The 19378-nt window shown below is 41.8% G+C and overlaps 1 protein-coding gene across 7 annotated transcripts in view; it reads left to right on the top strand.

Annotated features, from left to right (window-relative positions):
- Positions 1-18005, top strand: part of hivep2a (HIVEP zinc finger 2a) — a 70139-nt gene extending 52134 nt beyond the window's left edge. For all 7 annotated transcript variants that reach the window (XM_027019323.2, XM_027019329.2, XM_035524129.1 and 4 more), the window contains 6 exons: positions 1742-6902; positions 7162-7310; positions 7919-8094; positions 8374-8475; positions 8812-9740; positions 16584-18005. In XM_027019323.2, the coding sequence (XP_026875124.2) occupies positions 2028-6902; positions 7162-7310; positions 7919-8094; positions 8374-8475; positions 8812-9740; positions 16584-17309 (6957 nt within the window). In that variant the 5' untranslated portion in view covers positions 1742-2027 and the 3' untranslated portion in view covers positions 17310-18005. The remainder of the gene's footprint in view (positions 1-1741; positions 6903-7161; positions 7311-7918; positions 8095-8373; positions 8476-8811; positions 9741-16583) is intronic.
- Positions 18006-19378: the final 1373 nt, after the last annotated feature.

The following is a 19378-nucleotide window of genomic DNA, read 5'->3' as shown; positions in this document are numbered from 1 at the left end:
TGATGGGAAAAGCCTTGATCAGGTCGATCAGGGTCGAGGCCACTCTGTCTTGCCTGGCCCCTGATGAGGGCCACATTAAAAACGCCGCCGCTGACTGGCCTGCAGTCCAGTGTGATGTATGAACTTCTAACTTTGGCATGTCACCTTCCTCTAAGCCATACTGCTTCTGAACGTTCTGTACCACTCCTGGTGTCATCTCTGACCTTTGCTTCACTGATTAAAAACCAGACTGTCTATGTTTACGATGGGATGTTCACATTATTACATGACAGGCTATATCTTGTAGATTTCAATACATTCCTTCATATTCATACTATTTTGGCATTAGCAGAGTAGTGCCTGGCTTTGGGGTAAGAGGTATATTTGTACAGCAACTCCCAGTCGTTTAGACCTCCAAAACATAGAATCTCACAGAGAAATCTCATAAAAATCTCCATCCCATACGTCTTGTTTTTGTGAAGGGGATCGGCGCTGATATATGCATTGGAACGCCACATTATAATGATGACGTCTAGACACAGTCCACTACAATTTAACATGAAATCCTGAAACTCACAATCCATTTTATTTGCTGTACAAGACTGTCAAGATATTAAAAGGACATAAGCATATGGTACGTAATGACATTATGAAGAAGTATATTTGGATATATTGGACATATTTGTCTAGCCACATCCTTTTGTTATGGTATTATAATTTGACTGTATTATTTTAGTATAATTTGATCATATGTCAGTGTTGGTTTTCTTAATTTTGTGGAAAAAAGTCTGAAAAACAATATGAACTTATTACCACATATATATCTATAGTTTTTTTAAGAAATAAGTGTAAGAAGGTGCTGAAGACCACAGCAGCCTGCTGTACATATGATTCTTCTGAGTTTAACTCATGATTTGTCCTGGTTTGTGAGAGCATAATTTTCTGTGTCAGCTATGGAATAAAAAGAAAACAAAACGAACCAAAAGTTAGTGTTTCAGGTGCTATAAATACCAATAGCTTTTCTGCCCTGCTATTTTTAGAGTTCACACTGCCTTCCAGACATCAGCGTCACACAATTTCCTCACTCAGGCAACTTTGCTTATTGCAATCAGGTCTGAGATCAGGAAATGCATTACACAGAGATCACATTCACCGTCTTACCATCAGGTCTGAGATCAGGAAATACAGAGAACATGTTCTCCATCTTACCATCACAACCACTGAATCTTTTGGTTCCATATAGTAACTCAAGGCTTTGTAGTAGTAGACTGTTTCAACCACATACGTGCACCATCCTCTCACATCTATTACACTGTTGATGCATTTAACAGCAGAGCGATAAACAGAAAAGGAACAGAGGAAAGAAAATGCCAATAGTTTCTTCATAGCCTGCCCTTTAGACACCCACACGCACATGACGCTGAACGCCACTTGCGTTCCATAGGCTATTTTTACACATTTCTGTCTTTTTAGGAACTGAGTGGGCATGGTTGCTACTGATGACTCATGGACTGAGGGAGGGAGGGACGTTTACTGCTCCGGGTTCATTGTGAAGTCTTGACATGCTCACTGGACTATCAGATACTTCTGTTTGTTTTTCAAGATTTACCAAATGCATTAGGTTTATCAGTTCTTTTTTTCTCCAATGTAGTTCTTATTTTATTTTATTTTTTAAAATTTGAAATATTTTCCTTTTTTGAAATGTTGGTGATCCACTAAAATTGTTCATCTGAAATCTTTCTCATTGTCTCTTCTTTTATAGATAACAAGGGGATCAGGGTACATTAAAGAGGAGGAGGCGAAAAGTGCACTTGGAGCTGATGAATATGACCATGCCAAGAGGAAAGCACATGTGCTAATAGTTATAGTCATATTATTATATAGTTATAGAGATATTTTGGGAATTCAAATTCTCAAAAAAAAAATGGAAACAGAAGACTTTTTATTTAGATCTCATTGTTAGTGAATCATCTGGCATGATTACATACTTGAATGCAATTTAACAAACAGCACCTTGAAAAAAAAAAACATCTGAAATATAGAAAAAAATGGAGTCACGTGCAACAGCAGCTGGCCAAAGATGCAGCAAGGAACCACGTGAGAAAAACCTTTTACAAAGAAAGTGGGTCTCTGAGCCCTCTACTGGTACAAGAAGCACTTATGCTGAATCAGAAGGTAAAAGACATTTGCACCAGGAAGGCCTGCAGGGTGCCATCAGTGGAACAGGAATCGCAGGTTCTGGAAAGCTGCTTTTAAGTGGAGTATCTCAGTCATCTCAAGAAAGTCAGTTCTTTCCTCGGTCTTATTCCTATCAGCTACCACATTCATACCCACAGCAACCGATGCAAAAGCCTTTTCTGACCGGTACAAAACCACAGCCTGCTTTGGAAGCCCATGCCTGGCCTTTCCCAAGACAACTGCAGTCTCTGCCACCAGATGATATGTTTCCTGTGCACTCCCGCTCTCATGGAGTTTTTCCACGACAGAAATCTCCCAGTTTACCCAGTGGTTTTGGCCAGTATTCCCAGTCAGGCTCTGAACAGCAAGAAGAAGGACATAAGAAGGAACAGAAACCTAAAAAGCCAGGGAAGTACATTTGTCAGTACTGTGGAAGGGCATGTGCTAAGCCCAGTGTGCTTAAAAAGCACATCCGATCTCACACAGGGGAGCGTCCCTATCCCTGTGGCCCCTGTGGCTTCTCTTTCAAAACCAAGAGCAATTTATATAAGCATAGAAAATCTCACGCTCATGCAATCAAAGCAGGCCTCGTTCCGTTCTCCGAACTGGCAACTCGCACAGACCTCGATCAGGCATCTTCAGTTGGCGAGGCAGAGGTGCACTCCGATGGAGAGCAGAGCACAGACACGGATGAAGAAACGGCCGACGGGGGGATGTGCCCTGATAAAAGTGGCCCTGTACCCCAGATATCGTTCGAATCTGACAAAAGCACAATGGAAAAGGGCAGAGAACCCGCGTATGCAGATCCAGCGGAAGAATTGGCCATGGCATCTATGAAAGTGCCTATCTTAATAGTCCCAAAACAGGGACTTCCACCAACAGCCATAGAGTGCACTCAGTTCACAGAAATCAAAGGATCCCATATTGGGGGACAAATGGTACGAGGAGATGAGTCACATACTATCAAACAGAGGCTTGCTTTAAGACTCACTGAGAAAAAGGGACAGGACTCAGATCAGTCTCTAAATCTGTTGAGCCCACACAGCAAAGGCAGTACTGATTCTGGTTATTTTTCTCGCTCAGAGAGTGCTGAACAACAGATTAGTCCACCTAACACAAATGCAAAGTCATATGAGGAAATCATGTTTGGAAGAACTTGGTATTACAGACCAAACTCCAGATCTAGACAAGCCATTACAGTTGGGATGGCTGCTACTGCCAGTGAAGACCCTCACATTAAGTCTGGTGCCATGATAGAGTTGGATATGGAACAGATATCAGAGGATCATATATTTTTCAGAGGGGGTTCTGCAGATTCCCAAATGGTTGCAGGGTGTGATCCTAAGCAGTATCTTGGAGGCCCTTGCCAAAGCAATCCTGGTCTCCTGGAAGCTCCTTCTGAATCTGGGCCTCTCATAAGAAGTAACTCAATGCCTACACCTTCTCCAACCAACCTGAATGTTCCACCAGGTCTGAGAGGGAGTCACTCGTTTGATGAGATGATGTCTCCGGATGACGTGTTTTATCCTGCCAGTCTGAGAAGGCTGAGGAGACAGGCTGCATTTGAACATGGGGAATCTGAGAACTATGGGAAGATAACAGGTTCTGTCTCAACAATGAAACTGACTGAGAGAGGACAATTGATGCCCGAGTTTAAAGGTTCAGGATCAGAGCTTGCTTGTCCTGAAATCCGCACAGCATATGGACCCTACTGTACCAAGGTTGGAATGTCAGAGATGACCACAAGAAAGCGGCGTAAAGAAAAGAGCGTTGGTGATGAGGAGGACTGCTCTGGGCAGTATGATGATACTCGAGGTGGCTCTGTTGAGACATCTGGGGACTATGATTTAAAACAGGGAATTCAGGAGTCTTCAAGAGCCACTCCCACTGGCAAAGGACCTATGTTTAGTTGTTATAGCCCATCAGAAAGTTTTGATAAAGGTATTGGTATGTGTCCAGAAGATGTGGTGCTCATTCAAGATGCAGACAGAAAGGCTACTGGCAATGTAATATCTGTTATTCAGCATACTAACTCACTTAGTAGACCAAGCTCATTTGAGAAGTCGGAGTCTATTGAACATCAGTCTTATCAGCCAGAAAAACCTACTGGTCAACTCTCTGAGCAATCTGACACAGAGAACATTGATGACTTGCAGAATCCTGACTCTCTTCTTAGGTCTGAGAGTATGGAGCATCATCAGCAGAGTGATAGTGAAGTAGCATCTACTTCACCCTGCCAGCAATATCATATACCCCACAAACTAGTACGGCAACCTAACATTCAAGTGCCTGAAATCAGGGTAACAGAAGAACCTGATAAACCAGAAAAAGAACCAGAGGTGCAAGCTAAAGAGCCAGAGAAACATATGGAGGAGTTCCAGTGGCCACAGAGGAGTGAGACTCTGTCCCAGCTCCCAGCGGAAAAACTGCCCCCAAAGAAAAAACGTCTTCGTCTTGCAGACATGGAGCACTCGTCTGGAGAATCAAGTTTCGATTCTACATGCACAAGCCTTTCAAGGAGCCCAAGTCAAGAGAGTAATCTGTCCCATAGCTCAAGTTTCTCAATGTCATTTGATAGAGAGGAGAGCATGAAATCAGTGTCACCAACTAAACAAGATGACTTTGGTAAACAATCCGAGTTCTTAACTGTACCAGGGAGTAGTCATTCTCTGTCCATACCAGGGCATCACCACAAAGAGATGCGGCGTTCCTCATCAGAACAAGCACCTTGTGCTTTACCTGTTGAGGTACCAGAAATTCGTAGTAAGTCATTTGACTACGGGAGCCTTTCGACGTCTTCAAGACAAGGGGAAGTTTATGCCAGTGCTTCATCCATGAAAGAGCGTCGACGTGGATACCTGGTTAGACAGGCATCCTTAAGCGTCTACCCTGAAGTTGTGGTTCAAGAGCAAGGCTCCGAGTTGAACATCAAACAAGAGCATTCGGACCAACATGGTACCAGTTCAGGTTGGCAGGCCTCCTTGACTCTGACAGGTGCATCCCACTCAGTGTGTAGCAGTGACTTAATAAGACCCAAAAGAGGTGCACAGCCTGTCCTTGGATCGCATCGCTCGCTGCAGCATAGTATCAGTGAAGACAGCCAATCAGAAGACTTATTGCAGAAGTCACCTCGCTTGCCAGGGCAACTTTCCACAGACAGTGAGGCTTCGGTGCATGAGCATACAGGCCAGGATGCTGTGCTTCATTCCTCAGCGCAAAGCAGCCTGGCATCATCTGCATTTTTGCCATTTCAGTCAGCGTTCTGGCACCCGGAATCAACGCAACTACCCAAACAGCATCTGGCTTTCCAAACAAATCAGCTGCAGAAACTACATATCAGACCACCAAATGTACAGCCTATGCTACAAAAATCACACCATCCTCTCCAGGGACAAATTGATTCAAAGGCTGATGGGACAGGTCACAATTATCTGTATCTCTCAAGAGGTTCTGCACAGAATATTGGCACCTCAAAGGTGGTTACTACAAGCTCAGTTTTCTTACAACAAGTTCAGCCAGTTTTTGCCACTCAGACTGTAGGTTCACAGCCATCACTCCCTGGAATGCTCGTCCCTGTTAGGATCCAAACCAATGTGCCATCATTTGGTAGTGTTATGTACACAAGTGTGTCACAAATTCTTGCTACCCATGCTCAGAGCACTACATCTATAAGGCTAATATGCTCAGACAATACGTCTACTAGTTCACTTACAGGAATGTCCTCAAAACACCCAGTAGGGTTCAGTTTATCCAAGATATTAGGCCATCAAGAAGGATCTTTCCAATATCCTCTTTGGAAAATTCCAGATCCATTACCTGGAAAACTGAATACAGGCATTCCCTTGTCCTTGACATCAGGAACCATCTCAACGACCGATGCCTCCTCTAGTATTGGAGGAAGTAAGAGAATGCTGTCTCCAGCCAGTAGCCTTGAGCTCTTTATTGAAACTAAACAACAGAAACGGGTCAAGGAGGAAAAGATGTATGGCCAAATAGTGAAAGAGCTTAGTGCAGTTGAGCTGAGTAACTCGAGTGCACCAAGAGATACTGACACATCATCACAGCCTGATCTTTTAAGGAGAGATGACTCGGCAGATGACCAGGAGAGGATGTCCTCATCCCCACCTGCTAATTTTCCATCATCGAAGTTCTCTGTATGTCCCTCTGCATCTCATTTACCTGATGTGCCTCCTGCAGACAGCTTCACCCCTCCTCTACAAATCATTACCAACACGTCTAAAAGAACAGAGTCCCCAGAGGAGCTTGACATAGATGATTCTACTCCAGAGACCAGCTCAAGCCCTCAGTCCATGGTCTCCTCAGGTGATGCTCAAGAAGAAGTAAAACAGAGCATGAGCAGTAAGGTCCCTGTGAACATGCTGGTGCAGCTTCCAGCCAGTCAGGGTGCTGGTGTGGTGGGGAGCACGCTCCTGGTCACCGACTTGGCAGATGTTCAACAGTTCTTTCAGTTCCCTAGTCTTCGTACAACAACAAGTGTCAGCTGGTGCTTCCTGAACTACACAAAGCCAAACTATGCTCAGACAACTCCCTTAACTTCTGTTTATGGCTCTTGGTGTGTCAGCAGCTACAACCCCAACCCACTTAGCCTCAGCACCCGGGCGACTCTGGCATTGCTTCGCTCCAAACAGAGGAGGAACACAGAAATGTACACAATGGCTGCTATGTATCAACCAGGGACTGGAAAACTTGTGTCATCCCTCTTGTGGAAGCAGAAGTTTGAGCAGGTAATAAAACTAATTCACAAACCTTTAGTGAATAAAAATCAAAGGCAAAGCAAGATATACCTAAAGACTAAGATCCCATCTATTAATGAGTATGAATATTTATTAATTCCAAAATTAATATTTATTAGTTCTGCTCAACTAGAGTTAATCTAGTTCATCTATCTTAGAGTTCATTGTCTCATCCAGTTATGTTCTCTCACATTTACAATTCAGGGCATCACCACATATTTCCTTTTTCATTATTATTTTATTATTTTAGATAAAGCCTGAACTCATGCAGCTGGATGTTGGCAAGTTTGGCAAGAAAATGAAGGGGGTGAACAGAGATAGAGGAAAGGAGGACCATGGAGACAAAGGAACTTCCACAAAGCAGGCGGAGTCTGTTCGCATTAAAATATTTGAAGGAGGGTACGTGGAGACATATGGAAATATCTATGAATATTCAACTGCAAACTCTCGGCTTGAGTTTGAATGCCGTTTTTTAAGTCTAAGTAATTTATAATGCTGTAGTGATACACATACATAGAGAAGGTGTTCCTGTGAAATGTACCATACATAAAACATTTTATATATGGTGTCTTTTAAAAAGCTTGAAAGTATAAAACCTTAAAAAAGACAACATAGTCAAATGGTCTTTTGTCACTTTAGAAATATTTTGTCTGAGCATTTCAAAAGAAATGTCACTGAACTACTAATGTTAGGTAATTTAAATAACAACCTGTACATTTTTAGCAACTAATTGAATTTGTAACCTTTCCGCTAATGGCTTACATGTTATTACATACATTAAAGCTTAAAAAATAAATTTAAAACCTTAAATAGTCACAGCTGTGTAAATATTGTTCTTCAAAATAGTTGAGTTTGGCATGAGTCATATTCCCTTGTTGCAAAAAATGTAGTCAATGAAAGCAGCTTTATATTTATATATATGTGATATTAGTGCCAATAAACATTCACCTACATACATTAAAAACCTTCCAATAATGTTAATAAGTACAGCCATATTTTCGTTTCAGGTACAAGTCCAACGAGGACTATGTTTATGTGCGGGGCCGCGGTCGAGGTAAATACATCTGTGAGGAGTGTGGGATCCGCTGCAAAAAGCCAAGCATGCTGAAGAAACACATTCGCACACACACGGACGTCAGGCCATATGTCTGCAAGTTCTGCAACTTTGCTTTTAAAACAAAAGGTGGGTTAACATCTTTGTAACCACATACATGCTAATGTCTTCCTATAGGCTTAAACAAATAAACACCATGGTTTGAAGAAAGATGAGAATCACAGTGTGAGTGTTTATGTTGAATTAAAAATTAAAAAGACATTTTTGTGCAATGTAGAAAAAGCAAAGTGAACTTTTGGTACTACTAAGTGATGATAAATTGAATAGCCAGACGTCTCCGTGCCTGTTTCAGTCGTCTCCGTGCCTGGTTCAATACAAGCCTTTAAATCTCTTCAACTCTGGTTTCAGGAAACCTAACAAAACACATGAAGTCAAAAGCGCACATGAAGAAGTGCTTGGAGCTGGGGGTGTCTGTGACATCTGTGGATGATGCAGAGACAGAGGAAGCTGGTGGGAATTAGACTCTGAGCACATTGTTACATTGAGAGAAGCCGATAATGTAATAAATGCGAGGTCTTGTGTGTGGATCTGCTGCCACACTATTAGCCTCCAGCAGGTTTCTTAGAAAATGCCCAAATTAAACTCTACAATATATATATTTCTGTTTGGATCAACTAGAGTGGCAAAGAAACCCTGTGACATCTTTTGTTCGTTTAATTATAAAAGTTCAATATGAGAGCAGTGCATAATTACACACCAAGACCTGCATCATCAGTATTATTATTAAATATGATCATGTTATTTTTGTCCAAGTGCAAAAAAACAAAAGTTTTATATTTTTTCCAGACACCGCTGAAGAGGTCCAAATGGATCCTGGGAAGATCGGGGTATTAGAAACGATGGCAGAACACCAGTTCTCCGATGCTGATGATTCAGATGGAGCTGAGGAAGACTGTGATGAAGTCGATGAGGATGAAGATGATGATGAAGATTATGATGGTGATTCAACACCAAAGACTCGCTCTCGAAGCACGAGCCCTCAGCCCTATGTCATCCCCTCACATGCTGTCACTGCAGTTGCTGCATCCCAGGACTGTGTCCCTGAGGTCCTGGGCTCAGCCTCTCTGCCCAAACAGCCTCTCTTCAGCTATTACACCAGTCTGCCCAGTATTCAGATCACCCAGCAGCCAGGGCCTGCAGAGGCCCAAATGGTGGAATACCAGAAACTCCTGCAAGGTGCTCTGGGCGAAGACTACAAAAACAGACTGGAAGTGCCCAGCTCCATGGATGAAGACCTTGGCTTGTCTCCAGAACACAGCTCATCCTCCTTTGAATTCTCCCCATCTCGTCTGTCCTCACCAGGATGTGACTCCTCACCCTTTCGAGAGTCTTCACCCACCTATAAGAGGTACTTGTCTCCAAGACGGGACCTCTCCCCGCGGGGTCGTTTGTCACCAAGACGAGAGGTATCCCCTCTGAGGCCTCTTTCCCCAAGGAGAGATGTCTATCGACGGGATCTGTCTCCAAGGAGGGATCTGTCTCCCAGAGGCCACCTTACACCCATCTCCCATGTAGAACGGCCAACTTCTCCAGGAAGGGACCTTGCTGGCAGACGTGAACTGTCTCCAAGGAGCCGACACAAGGGCGCAATCAGACCGTTGTCCCCCAGAAGGGCACTTCACCACCACAGTGGTCCTTGGTCCCTCAGCCAGCATCCATCTGGAGATACAGGTTTAGCCACCCAGAAATGCAGGAGCCATTCAGCAGTGGAGATGGTAAGTCTGTTTTCTTTGTCTACTTTGTAATGATGTCATGATAATACATCCTGTATTGTACCATTCATTATAACTCATGACTTCCATACAGCAGTAAAATTTTGTATACTTCAGTTTAGTATTTTACTTAATAAGAGAAAGTAATAGTTTGGAAAGTAATGTTTTGTAAAACCTTGTAATGTTCATAAATTTATATGCATAAGTGCGTTTGGCATGAAGTGCTGTTACTGTCTTGCTGCCATTACAGTATTAAAAGGAATATTTTTTAAATACTATGGTTGCTGAAGAAGCCTTGGGGAAGAATGCCAAGAGACTACACATTATTTCATTCATTCATAAATTCATTCATTTATACAGTGACAGATCAGACCACTAAGGACAGTGAAATCACACAAAAAACATGTTCACTGTAATGGGTTTTTGGTCTGTCACCAGTAATAAAATGTAGTGTGCTGTGGTAAATAGCATCTAATGTTTTTGTATCCAAAGCAACTTACAATTATGACTGAGTACAACTTGAGGGTTAAGGGTCTTGCTCAGGGGCCCAACAGTGGCAACTTGGTAGTGGTGGGGCTTGAACCAGCCACCTTTCAATTATAAGGCAATTACCTTAACCACTGAACTACCAGGTGTGTTCATGTTGATTATGACCTCATAATCCAATACTGATGAAAGTGTTACATTAATAACTATCTTTCTACTTTCAAATGAAAGATGGGTATTATTTCTTTATAAAAACCCTAATCTGTAGCATTTCTTTATTAATTCCTCATTTCCTGTCTTAAAATATAGCTTGTCATCAATCCAAACTCCCAAGATATTTATAGTTTGAGACACAGTCAATAACTGGCAATTAAAGGTGCATTAGTCAAGATTACAGAAAAACCTCCTCACTGGAGAAGTAGTTGAGAAGTAGTAGAGAATACACAACAGCACTGGAGTTATTATTTTTTTACTCATTGTATCCACCATCCATTTTTGCCTCTAAGATTTATGGTGATCAGCGGAGTTAATTTAGAGTTTTAATTTTTAACAACTTATTAGCAAAATGAACCATGTGGTAGCTATTATCTCCGGGTGGGAGTGCTTGTATGCAAAAGCCTAGATAAGCATCAGGAAAGAGCTACAACACTGCTCTCCCCTGCAAAGTATTGATTTATTCTGCTTGACAAATTAAGATTATTTATTTATCATTAATCTTTTTTTTCGAGAGCCTTACCCTCTAATAATGTTACCCACATACGTTACAAATTCTTCTTGATATCAAAGTGGCATTAGTGAGCATCAGACCCCCCGGGGGTGTGACGGTGTTGACTCTGATATGTGGTGATTCCCAATACAAAATTCAGCCTCTTGGCTGTATAAACCGATAAACACGTAGGATTCAGATCCTGAAAATGTGTCGCTGTGAGATTAGGTGAGTGTTTTACTGTCCAGTATTAGTTTGTATTGAGCTGACATGACTTTCAGTCTCCCCCTGTCTTAGCTAGAGAGCGTCATTAGCTGCAAGGGATGATGCAGCTGACAGGCATATCACATGTGTCTCTGCATGAGCTTCAGCTAAAGCATTACTTCACCTAAGTAAATAAAGAAAATAAAGCTCTTAAGCAATTAAGATGTGTCTACTTGATTTGTTATATAAAGTCTGTCAGTCTGTTCATCCCCTTTGCATGTATTGATTCTTTCCAATTTGGAAAAGCACTTCTAATGTTAGCTCATTTTATTATGTCTTGTCATGAATATTTTTGGCAGTGTAGCATATATTTTTTTGTCCACAGTAATGACCCTGGCGATGCAGGGTGCTTACTGAGCTCTGCCATGGTTCCTTAGCCAAACAGAAGTAGTAGGTTTGGAGTGATGGGGTGTTGAATGTCTCATAAAGTGACTGACGGGAGGTCAGTGTAAACACACAAGATTCCAAATTGCTTTTTCAAGCAGGTTTTCTCAAGCCCCCAAAACAATGCTAAAATAATATTTCTTGGTTTATTTGAATTAGTAAGGAAAGATGTCAGCACTGACTAATGCACCTTTGAAGTATTAACTGAAAAAGCAAAGATTCTATAACACTGGAGTTCTATAAGACCTGGAAAAAACATACATTTAGTTTCTGCTTTATTCACAACAACTTTGCAATAAGTTAAAGTCTTTCGGTAAATGTTTTCTGGCTTCATAGTGTGATTTCATAGTAGAAACACAAGAATACAGGACCATGTCTTCTGCATAAAAATTAGGTCCAGAGTTTTCAATTTGCTTTACGAGTTTATTGAAATATATAATGTAAAAAGCAGAGGGCTAAGCATAGATCCATGTGGAACCCCATTAACAATTTGTAGGAATTGGAACCATTGTAGGACGTTTACCATTGGCAACAACAGATTGACTCCTATTAATATGATAATTATGTAACAAATTAAGTTCCTGCTGATGAAAGCCAATAGAAATAAGCCTTTGTGTGACTACATCATGATCAATGGGATCAAAAGCCTTTGATGAATATATAACCAGAGTAACACAGTGGTGATTTTCTCCAACAACGTCATTAACTAAGAAGATATATCTTCTTAGTTAAGAAGATATATATATATATAAGGTATTGGCCAAGGTTGAAACTTTTGATCAGTAGGATTATCTAATATTCATAATACCACACAGATGACATATATGTCATATAGATGAGATGCAGAAATAAAATGCCAAAGCTAATTCAGGGAAATGCTAGCAATACACTATGATGGAGATCTTGCAGAAAATATCATTGAAGTGTTTAAAATTGATATTAATATGGATTAAATATTTTAATCTTTGTGATTAATTAGATTTGATGGCAATATGCCAACAGAAATTTATTTAAGAAGTATGTTATGAAGTAACTTTCTCAGTCAAAGTAGATTTATCAGGATTTCTTAAAATCATATAGATTTGTTAAATGTAAGTCTATGCACAGCTGTTTAAAATAGTCAACTTTCTGTGAAAGCCAGTTTAAGATGAAATCACCAATTAGCCAAATTTCAGATGACACAGTGGATGATAATAAATCAGTAAAGTTAGGGTTAGGTAGTGCACTAGTGTTAGGGTTAGGATTAGATGGTGCACTGGGGCTAGGGTTAGGTGGTGCACTCTGGTTAAGGTTAGGTAGTATGCTAGGGTTAGGGTTAAATAGTGCTCTAAAGTTAGGGTTAGGCGGTGCACTGTGGTTGGGGTTAGATGGTTCACTAGGGTTAGGTACTGCACTAGGGTTAGGGTTAGCTAGTGATCTAGGGTTAGGGTTAGGTGGTGCTCTAGGGTCAGGGTCAGGTAGTGCCTTAGGGTCAGGGTCAGGTAGTGCTGTAGGGTTAGGGTTAGATGGTGCGTTAAGGTTAGGTGGTGCACTAGGGTTAGGGTTAGGTGGTTCACTAGGGTTAGGTGATGTACTAGGGTTAGGGTTAGGTGGTGTGCTATGGTTAGGGTTAGGTGGTGCACTAGGGTCAGGGTTAGTTAGTGCTCTACGGTTAGGGCTAGGTGGTGCTCTAGGCTTAGGGTCAGGTAGTGCTCTAGGGTTAGGGTTAGGTGGTGCGCTAGGGTTAGGGGTAGGTAGTGCTCAAGGGTTAGGGGTAGGTAGTGCTCTAGGGTTAGGGTTAGGTGGTGTGCTATGGTTAGGGTTAGGTGGTGCACTAGGGATAGGATTAGTTAGTGCTCTACGGTTAGGGTTAGGTGGTGCTCTAGGCTTAGAGTCAGGTAGTTCTCTAGGGTTAGGGTTAGGTTGTGTGCCAGGGTTAGGGTTAGGTGGTGCTCTAGGGTTAGGGGTAGGTAGTGCTCTAGGGTTAGGGTTAGGTGGTGTGCTATGGTTAGGGTTAGGTGGTGCACTAGGGTTAGGGTTAGTTAGTGATGTACGGTTAAGGTTAGGTGGTGCTCTAGGCTTATGGTCAGGTAGTGCTCTAGGGTTAGGGTTAGGTTATGTGCCAGGGTTAGGGTTAGGTGGTGTGTTAGGGTTAGGTGGTGCACTAGGGTTAGGGTTAGGTAGTGCTGTTGGGTTAGGGTTAGGTGGTGCAATAGGCTTAGGGTTAGGTGGCGTGCTAGATTTAGGGTTAGGTAGTGTCCTAGGGTTAGGGTTAGGTTGTGCACTAGGTTTAGGGATAATTAGTGCTCTAGGGTTAGGGTTAGGTGGTGCGCTATGCTTATGGTTAGGTTGTGTGCTAGGGTTAGGGTTAAGTGATGCTATATTGTTAGGGTTAGGTTGTGTGCTAGGGTAAGGGTTAGGTGGTGCACTATGGTTCGACTTAGGTAGTGCACTAGAGTTAGGCTTAGGTAGTGCACTAGGGTTAGGGTTACGTGGTGCCCTAGGGTTAGGGGTAGGTTGTGCACTAGGTTTAAGGATAATTAGTGCTCTAGTGTTAGAGTTAGGTGGTGCGCTAGGGTTATGGTTAGGTTGTGCGCTAGGGTTAGGGTTACATGGTGCTATATTGTTAGGATTAGGTTGTGCACTAGGGTTAGGCTTAGGTGGTGCACTATGGTTAGGGTCAGGTAGTGCGCTAGGTTTAGGGTTAGGTGGTGCCTTAGGGTTTGGTTGTGCACTAGGGTTAGGGTTAGGTGGTGCACTAGGGTTAGCTAGTGATCTAGGGTTAGGGTTAGCTGGTGCACTAGGGTTAGGGTCAGGTAGTGCGCTAGATTTAGGGTTAGGTGGTGCCTTAGGGTTTGGTTGTGCGTTAGGGTTAGGTGGTGCACTAGGGTTAGCTAGTGATCTAGGGTTAGGGTTAGCTGGTGCTCTAGGCTTAGCATCAGGTAGTGCTCTAGGGTTAGGCTCAGGTAGTGCTGTAGGGTTAGGGTTAGTTGGTGCACTAGGGTTAGGGTTAAGTCATGCACTAGGGTTAGGGTGAGGTGGTGCACTAGCGTTAGGGTTAGATAGGGCTCTAAGGATAGGGTTAGGTGGTGCTCTAGGGTTAGGGTTAAGTCATGCACTAGGGTTAAGGTGAGGTGGTGCACTAGGGTTAGGGTTAGGTAGTGCTCTAAGGTTAGGGTTAGGTTGTGCGCTAGGGTTAGGGTTAGGGTTAGGTGGTGCATTAGGGTTAGGTAGTGCTCTAGGGTTAGGGTTAGGTGGTGCACTAGTGTTAGGGATAGGTAGTGCTCTAGGGTTAGGGTTAGGTAGTGCACTAGGTTTAGGGATAGGTAGTGCTCTAGGGTTAGGGTTAGGTGGTGCACTAGGGCTAGGTGGTATACTACGGTTAGGGTTAGGTGGTGCACTAGTGTTAGGGTTAGGTAGTCAGTTAGTGCACTGGGTTTAGGGTCAGTTAGTCCACTAGGGTTAGGATCAGTTAGTGCACTAGGTTTAGGGTCAGTTAGTGCACTAGGTTTAGGGTCAGTTAGTCCACTAGGGTTAGGGTCAGTTAGTTCACTAGGTTTAGGGTCAGTTAGTGCACTAGGGTTAGGGTCAGTTAGTGCACTAGGTTTAGGGTTAGGTAGTGCACTAGGTTTAGGGTTAGGTAGTCCTCTAGGTTTAGGGTCAGTTAGTGCACTAGGTTTAGGGTCAGTTAGTGCACTAGGGTTAGGGTCAGTTAGTGCACTAGGTTTAGGGTTAGGTAGTCCTCTAGGTTTAGGGTCAGTTAGTGCACTAGGGTTAGGGTTAGGTAGTCCTCTAGGGTTAGGGTCAGTTAGTGCACTAGGTTTAGGGTTAGGTAGTGCACTAGGTTTAGGGTTAGGTAGTCCTCTAGGTTTAGGGTCAGTTAGTGCACTAGGTTTAGGGTCAGTTAGTGCACTAGGGTTAGGGTCAGTTAGTGCACTAGGTTTAGGGTTAGGTAGTCCTCTAGGTTTAGGGTCAGTTAGTGCACTAGGGTTAGGGTCAGTTAGTGCACTAAGGTTAGGGTCAGTTAGTGCACTAGGTTTAGGGTTAGGTAGTCCTCTAGGTTTAGGGTCAGTTAATGCACTAGGGTTAGGGTCAGTTAGTGCACTAGGTTTAGGGTCAGTTAGTGCACTAGGTTTAGGGTTAGGTAGTCCTCTAGGTTTAGGGTCAGTTAGTGCACTAGGTTTAGGGTTAGGTAGTCCTCTAGGGTTAGGGTCAGTTAGTGCACTAGGTTTAGGGTCAGTTAGTGCACTAGGGTTAGGGTCAGTTAGTGCACTAAGGTTAGGGTCAGTTAGTGCACTAGGTTTAGGGTCATTTAGTGCACTAGGGTTAGGGTCAGTTAGTGCACTAAGGTTAGGGTCAGTTAGTGCACTAGGTTTAGGGGTAGGTAGTCCTCTAGGTTTAGGGTCAGTTAATGCACTAGGGTTAGGGTCAGTTAGTGCACTAGGTTTAGGGTCAGTTAGTGCACTAGGTTTAGGGTTAGGTAGTCCTCTAGGTTTAGGGTCAGTTAGTGCACTAGGTTTAGGGTTAAGTAGTCCTCTAGGTTTAGGGTCAGTTAGTGCACTAGGTTTAGGGTTAGGTAGTCCTCTAGGTTTAGGGTCAGTTAGTGCACTAGGGTTAGGGCCAGTTAGTGCACTAGGGTTAGGGTCAGTTAGTGCACTAGATTTAGGCTCAGTTAGTGCACTATGTTTAGGGTCAGTTAGTGCACTAGGGTTAGGGTCAGTTAGTGCACTAGGTTTAGGGTTATGTAGTGCACTAGGTGATGCTAAGGATGTATCACCCCACAGGACCTCCCACTGCCATCATATTGACTATTCAGCACAAAACCTCAAAGATCACTGTTAGTTGAAGACTTGCTGAGTCTTATATTTTACTAAAACATCCATCTAGTTAAATAGTTAAAGAAAATTCATAATGTTCTAACGTATTAGAAATATAAGATTACATTTATTGGTATACTTCAAGAATTCCTGAAAAGTTATTTGGAGTTATTTGGTAGTAACATGTTCACCTCACTAATAAACTTTTAGGGTCAGAGGAAGGGTCATCACCAAGGAGACGGTCACCCTGCTGAGGCTTCCTGTACCCAGCAGGTCCTGTTCAGCCATCTGCCCCTGCACTCTCAGCAGCAGATCCGGACCCCATTCCCCATGATCCCCATCGGTGGCATCCAGATGGTACACTCTGTCACAGGCTTGGTCCATCCCACCCACCTTCCTCTCCAGAAGAGCCCGTCTGAGGAGTCCAGCACCAGTGAGGGGCACGGAACTGGTGGCAGCAACAGAGGGCCAGAGGCTCCTAGTCAACCTCAAGAGAAGACCACGTTCCCCAAAGCAGCATCCCTGGAACTCTCGCCACCTTCTCACCTGCCCGGAGAGGACGGCAAGGATGTGTGTGACAAAGAAAGCAAGCAAGAGGAGGGCATCCAGACATGCACGAAGGCCATTGCATCTCTGCGCATCGCTTCAGAGGAGCCACGAGAACAACTGGCCCGCGCCATCGAGCAGGTCCATCAGCACGCGCTGGCTTCTTCTCCCACAGCCCAGCCAGACAGTCTACCCTGCTGCATTCAGCACTTTAACAGCTCAAATATCAGGCTTCCTCTGCTCTCCAGCACAGACAGTGGTGTGAATGCCACACCAAAAACAGGACATCCTTCTCTTCACAGTCCAGAGGCTGCAGAGAGATCACCAGGCCAGCAGGGCCATGCAGAGAAGAAAGGCAAAGAGTCAAAGGACACCACTGACAACAGGTAAACAATGAGGGCAGCAAATTACACTGATAAACAACGTTTAGACACACACACACACACACACAGACAAGCAGTCTTTAAACGTTAGATTTTCAATGGTTTTAATGTACAGTGTAGCATGCCTTTTATAACCTGGTTTGCTATTTCAACTATAATTACAACTTTCTTATTTAAAATTTCAGAGAATATACATATATGTTTAACTTATACCTGTATATGAGCCTGACCAAAACTGCTTATGGACTCTGATTGGTACTTTTAAATGTACAGATGTGTGTGCCTTTTCTTTTTGCTTATATTCTTATAAGCATATGAAACAGGAAGACATGTAAATATATCAAGTTTTGTGTATCAGCTTTGTATTAAATGCAATTTACCGTCTTTTTGGACACCTGAGTCTGAATTATGTGAAGTATCAATATATGTAAGGTTGCACTAAAACATATTTTTATATGAGTGAAATTAAATTGCTTTTGTGTACAGCAGCAATTCTATAATACTATTTATTGTATCATGTTTCATAAATTGTAAATTTTTTTTCTTAATGTGGTGGATGCTTTTCTATGTCAGCATGGGTTTTGCTATTGCATAATTAGAGCAAAAATATCTATACTGGCTTTATATTAGAAATATGTTATCATATAGTTCTAAGTAAATTAATTTTACTTGGAAATATATACATAAAATTTAAGTAAACATAAGTTTATACTCTATCTATAGAGAATATATATATATATATATATATATATATATATATATATATATATATATATATATATATATATATAAACATACATACATACATACATACATGCACTTATGTTTATATATATGTATATACTTATACATATGTATGTATAAGTACACACACACACACACACACACATACATGCACTTATGTTTATATATATGTATATACTTATACATATGTATGTATATATATATACACACACACACACACACACATACATGCACTTATGTTTATATATATACTTATACATATGTATGTATATATATACACACACACACACACACACACACTTATGTTTATATATATACTTATACATATGTATGTATATATACACACACACACACACACACACACACACACACTTATGTTTATATATATATTTATACATATGTATGTATATATATATATATATATACACACACACACACACACACACACACACAAACACACACACACCCCGATGCTCTAAGCTAGCTGTCTCTAAGTGCTTGTCCCTTTACTCTTTCCTGTTGGCTAACAGTAGCTGTGACTTCAGTGCTCGTTTCTGTAGACCTGCTTTACGTGAATCTACTTGTGCATTTCCCCCAAAGCATTCTGAAGTAGCCGTGAAATATTAAAGGTATTTTGATCTTCTGAGAATCATGTTGTTTGAAGTATTTGATTTATTGATTAGTATGGAGAACATTCCAGCAGGTGTAAATACTGAATACCCATAATTCTGTGCATATTCATACATTTATACATGGAAGGAGTTCACTATGACAATGCCATCACTGCGCAAACACTTTTTTATAAAAGCGTATAATTTGGTAAACTCCGATATTACGAACTATTAAAATGCACCTTATATTTCTTAAAATTTCAGACAAAATCCCATGCTATATCAGTTTTTAATGTGGGATCTGAAATATAGATGCTTTTCAAATCTGTATGTGTTGAACCAATTCAATTGAACTGGCGTAGAGGTGGATCCCTCTGGTGTGTATATCTGTCATTTGTACTGCATATATATGATCTCTGTACTTTACTCCTTGGACTTTTTTGTCAGTAGTCCCTGGTATTAACTCTAACTGTATTAACATGTTGTTAAAACCTAAGTATCAAAAGCACAAATTATTGTAAGGAAAGAAAAAATACATAAAAATCATTTTAAAAATTGATAACTTTGTGATGTCCAGTGAAAAATACAATATCATATTCAATTTTGACACTTAAGAATGAATCACAATACAAAACAAAACAAAGAAAGGAAAAAAACCCCATCCAGATTGTTGTTTTCAATAAATACAACTATGAGAACCTGGCATGTCCGTGATGCTTTC

This window comes from Electrophorus electricus, chromosome 3 (assembly GCF_013358815.1).
Source record: "Electrophorus electricus isolate fEleEle1 chromosome 3, fEleEle1.pri, whole genome shotgun sequence".
NCBI lineage: Eukaryota > Metazoa > Chordata > Actinopteri > Gymnotiformes > Gymnotidae > Electrophorus > Electrophorus electricus.
This window is presented reverse-complemented; position numbering and strand designations above follow the sequence as displayed.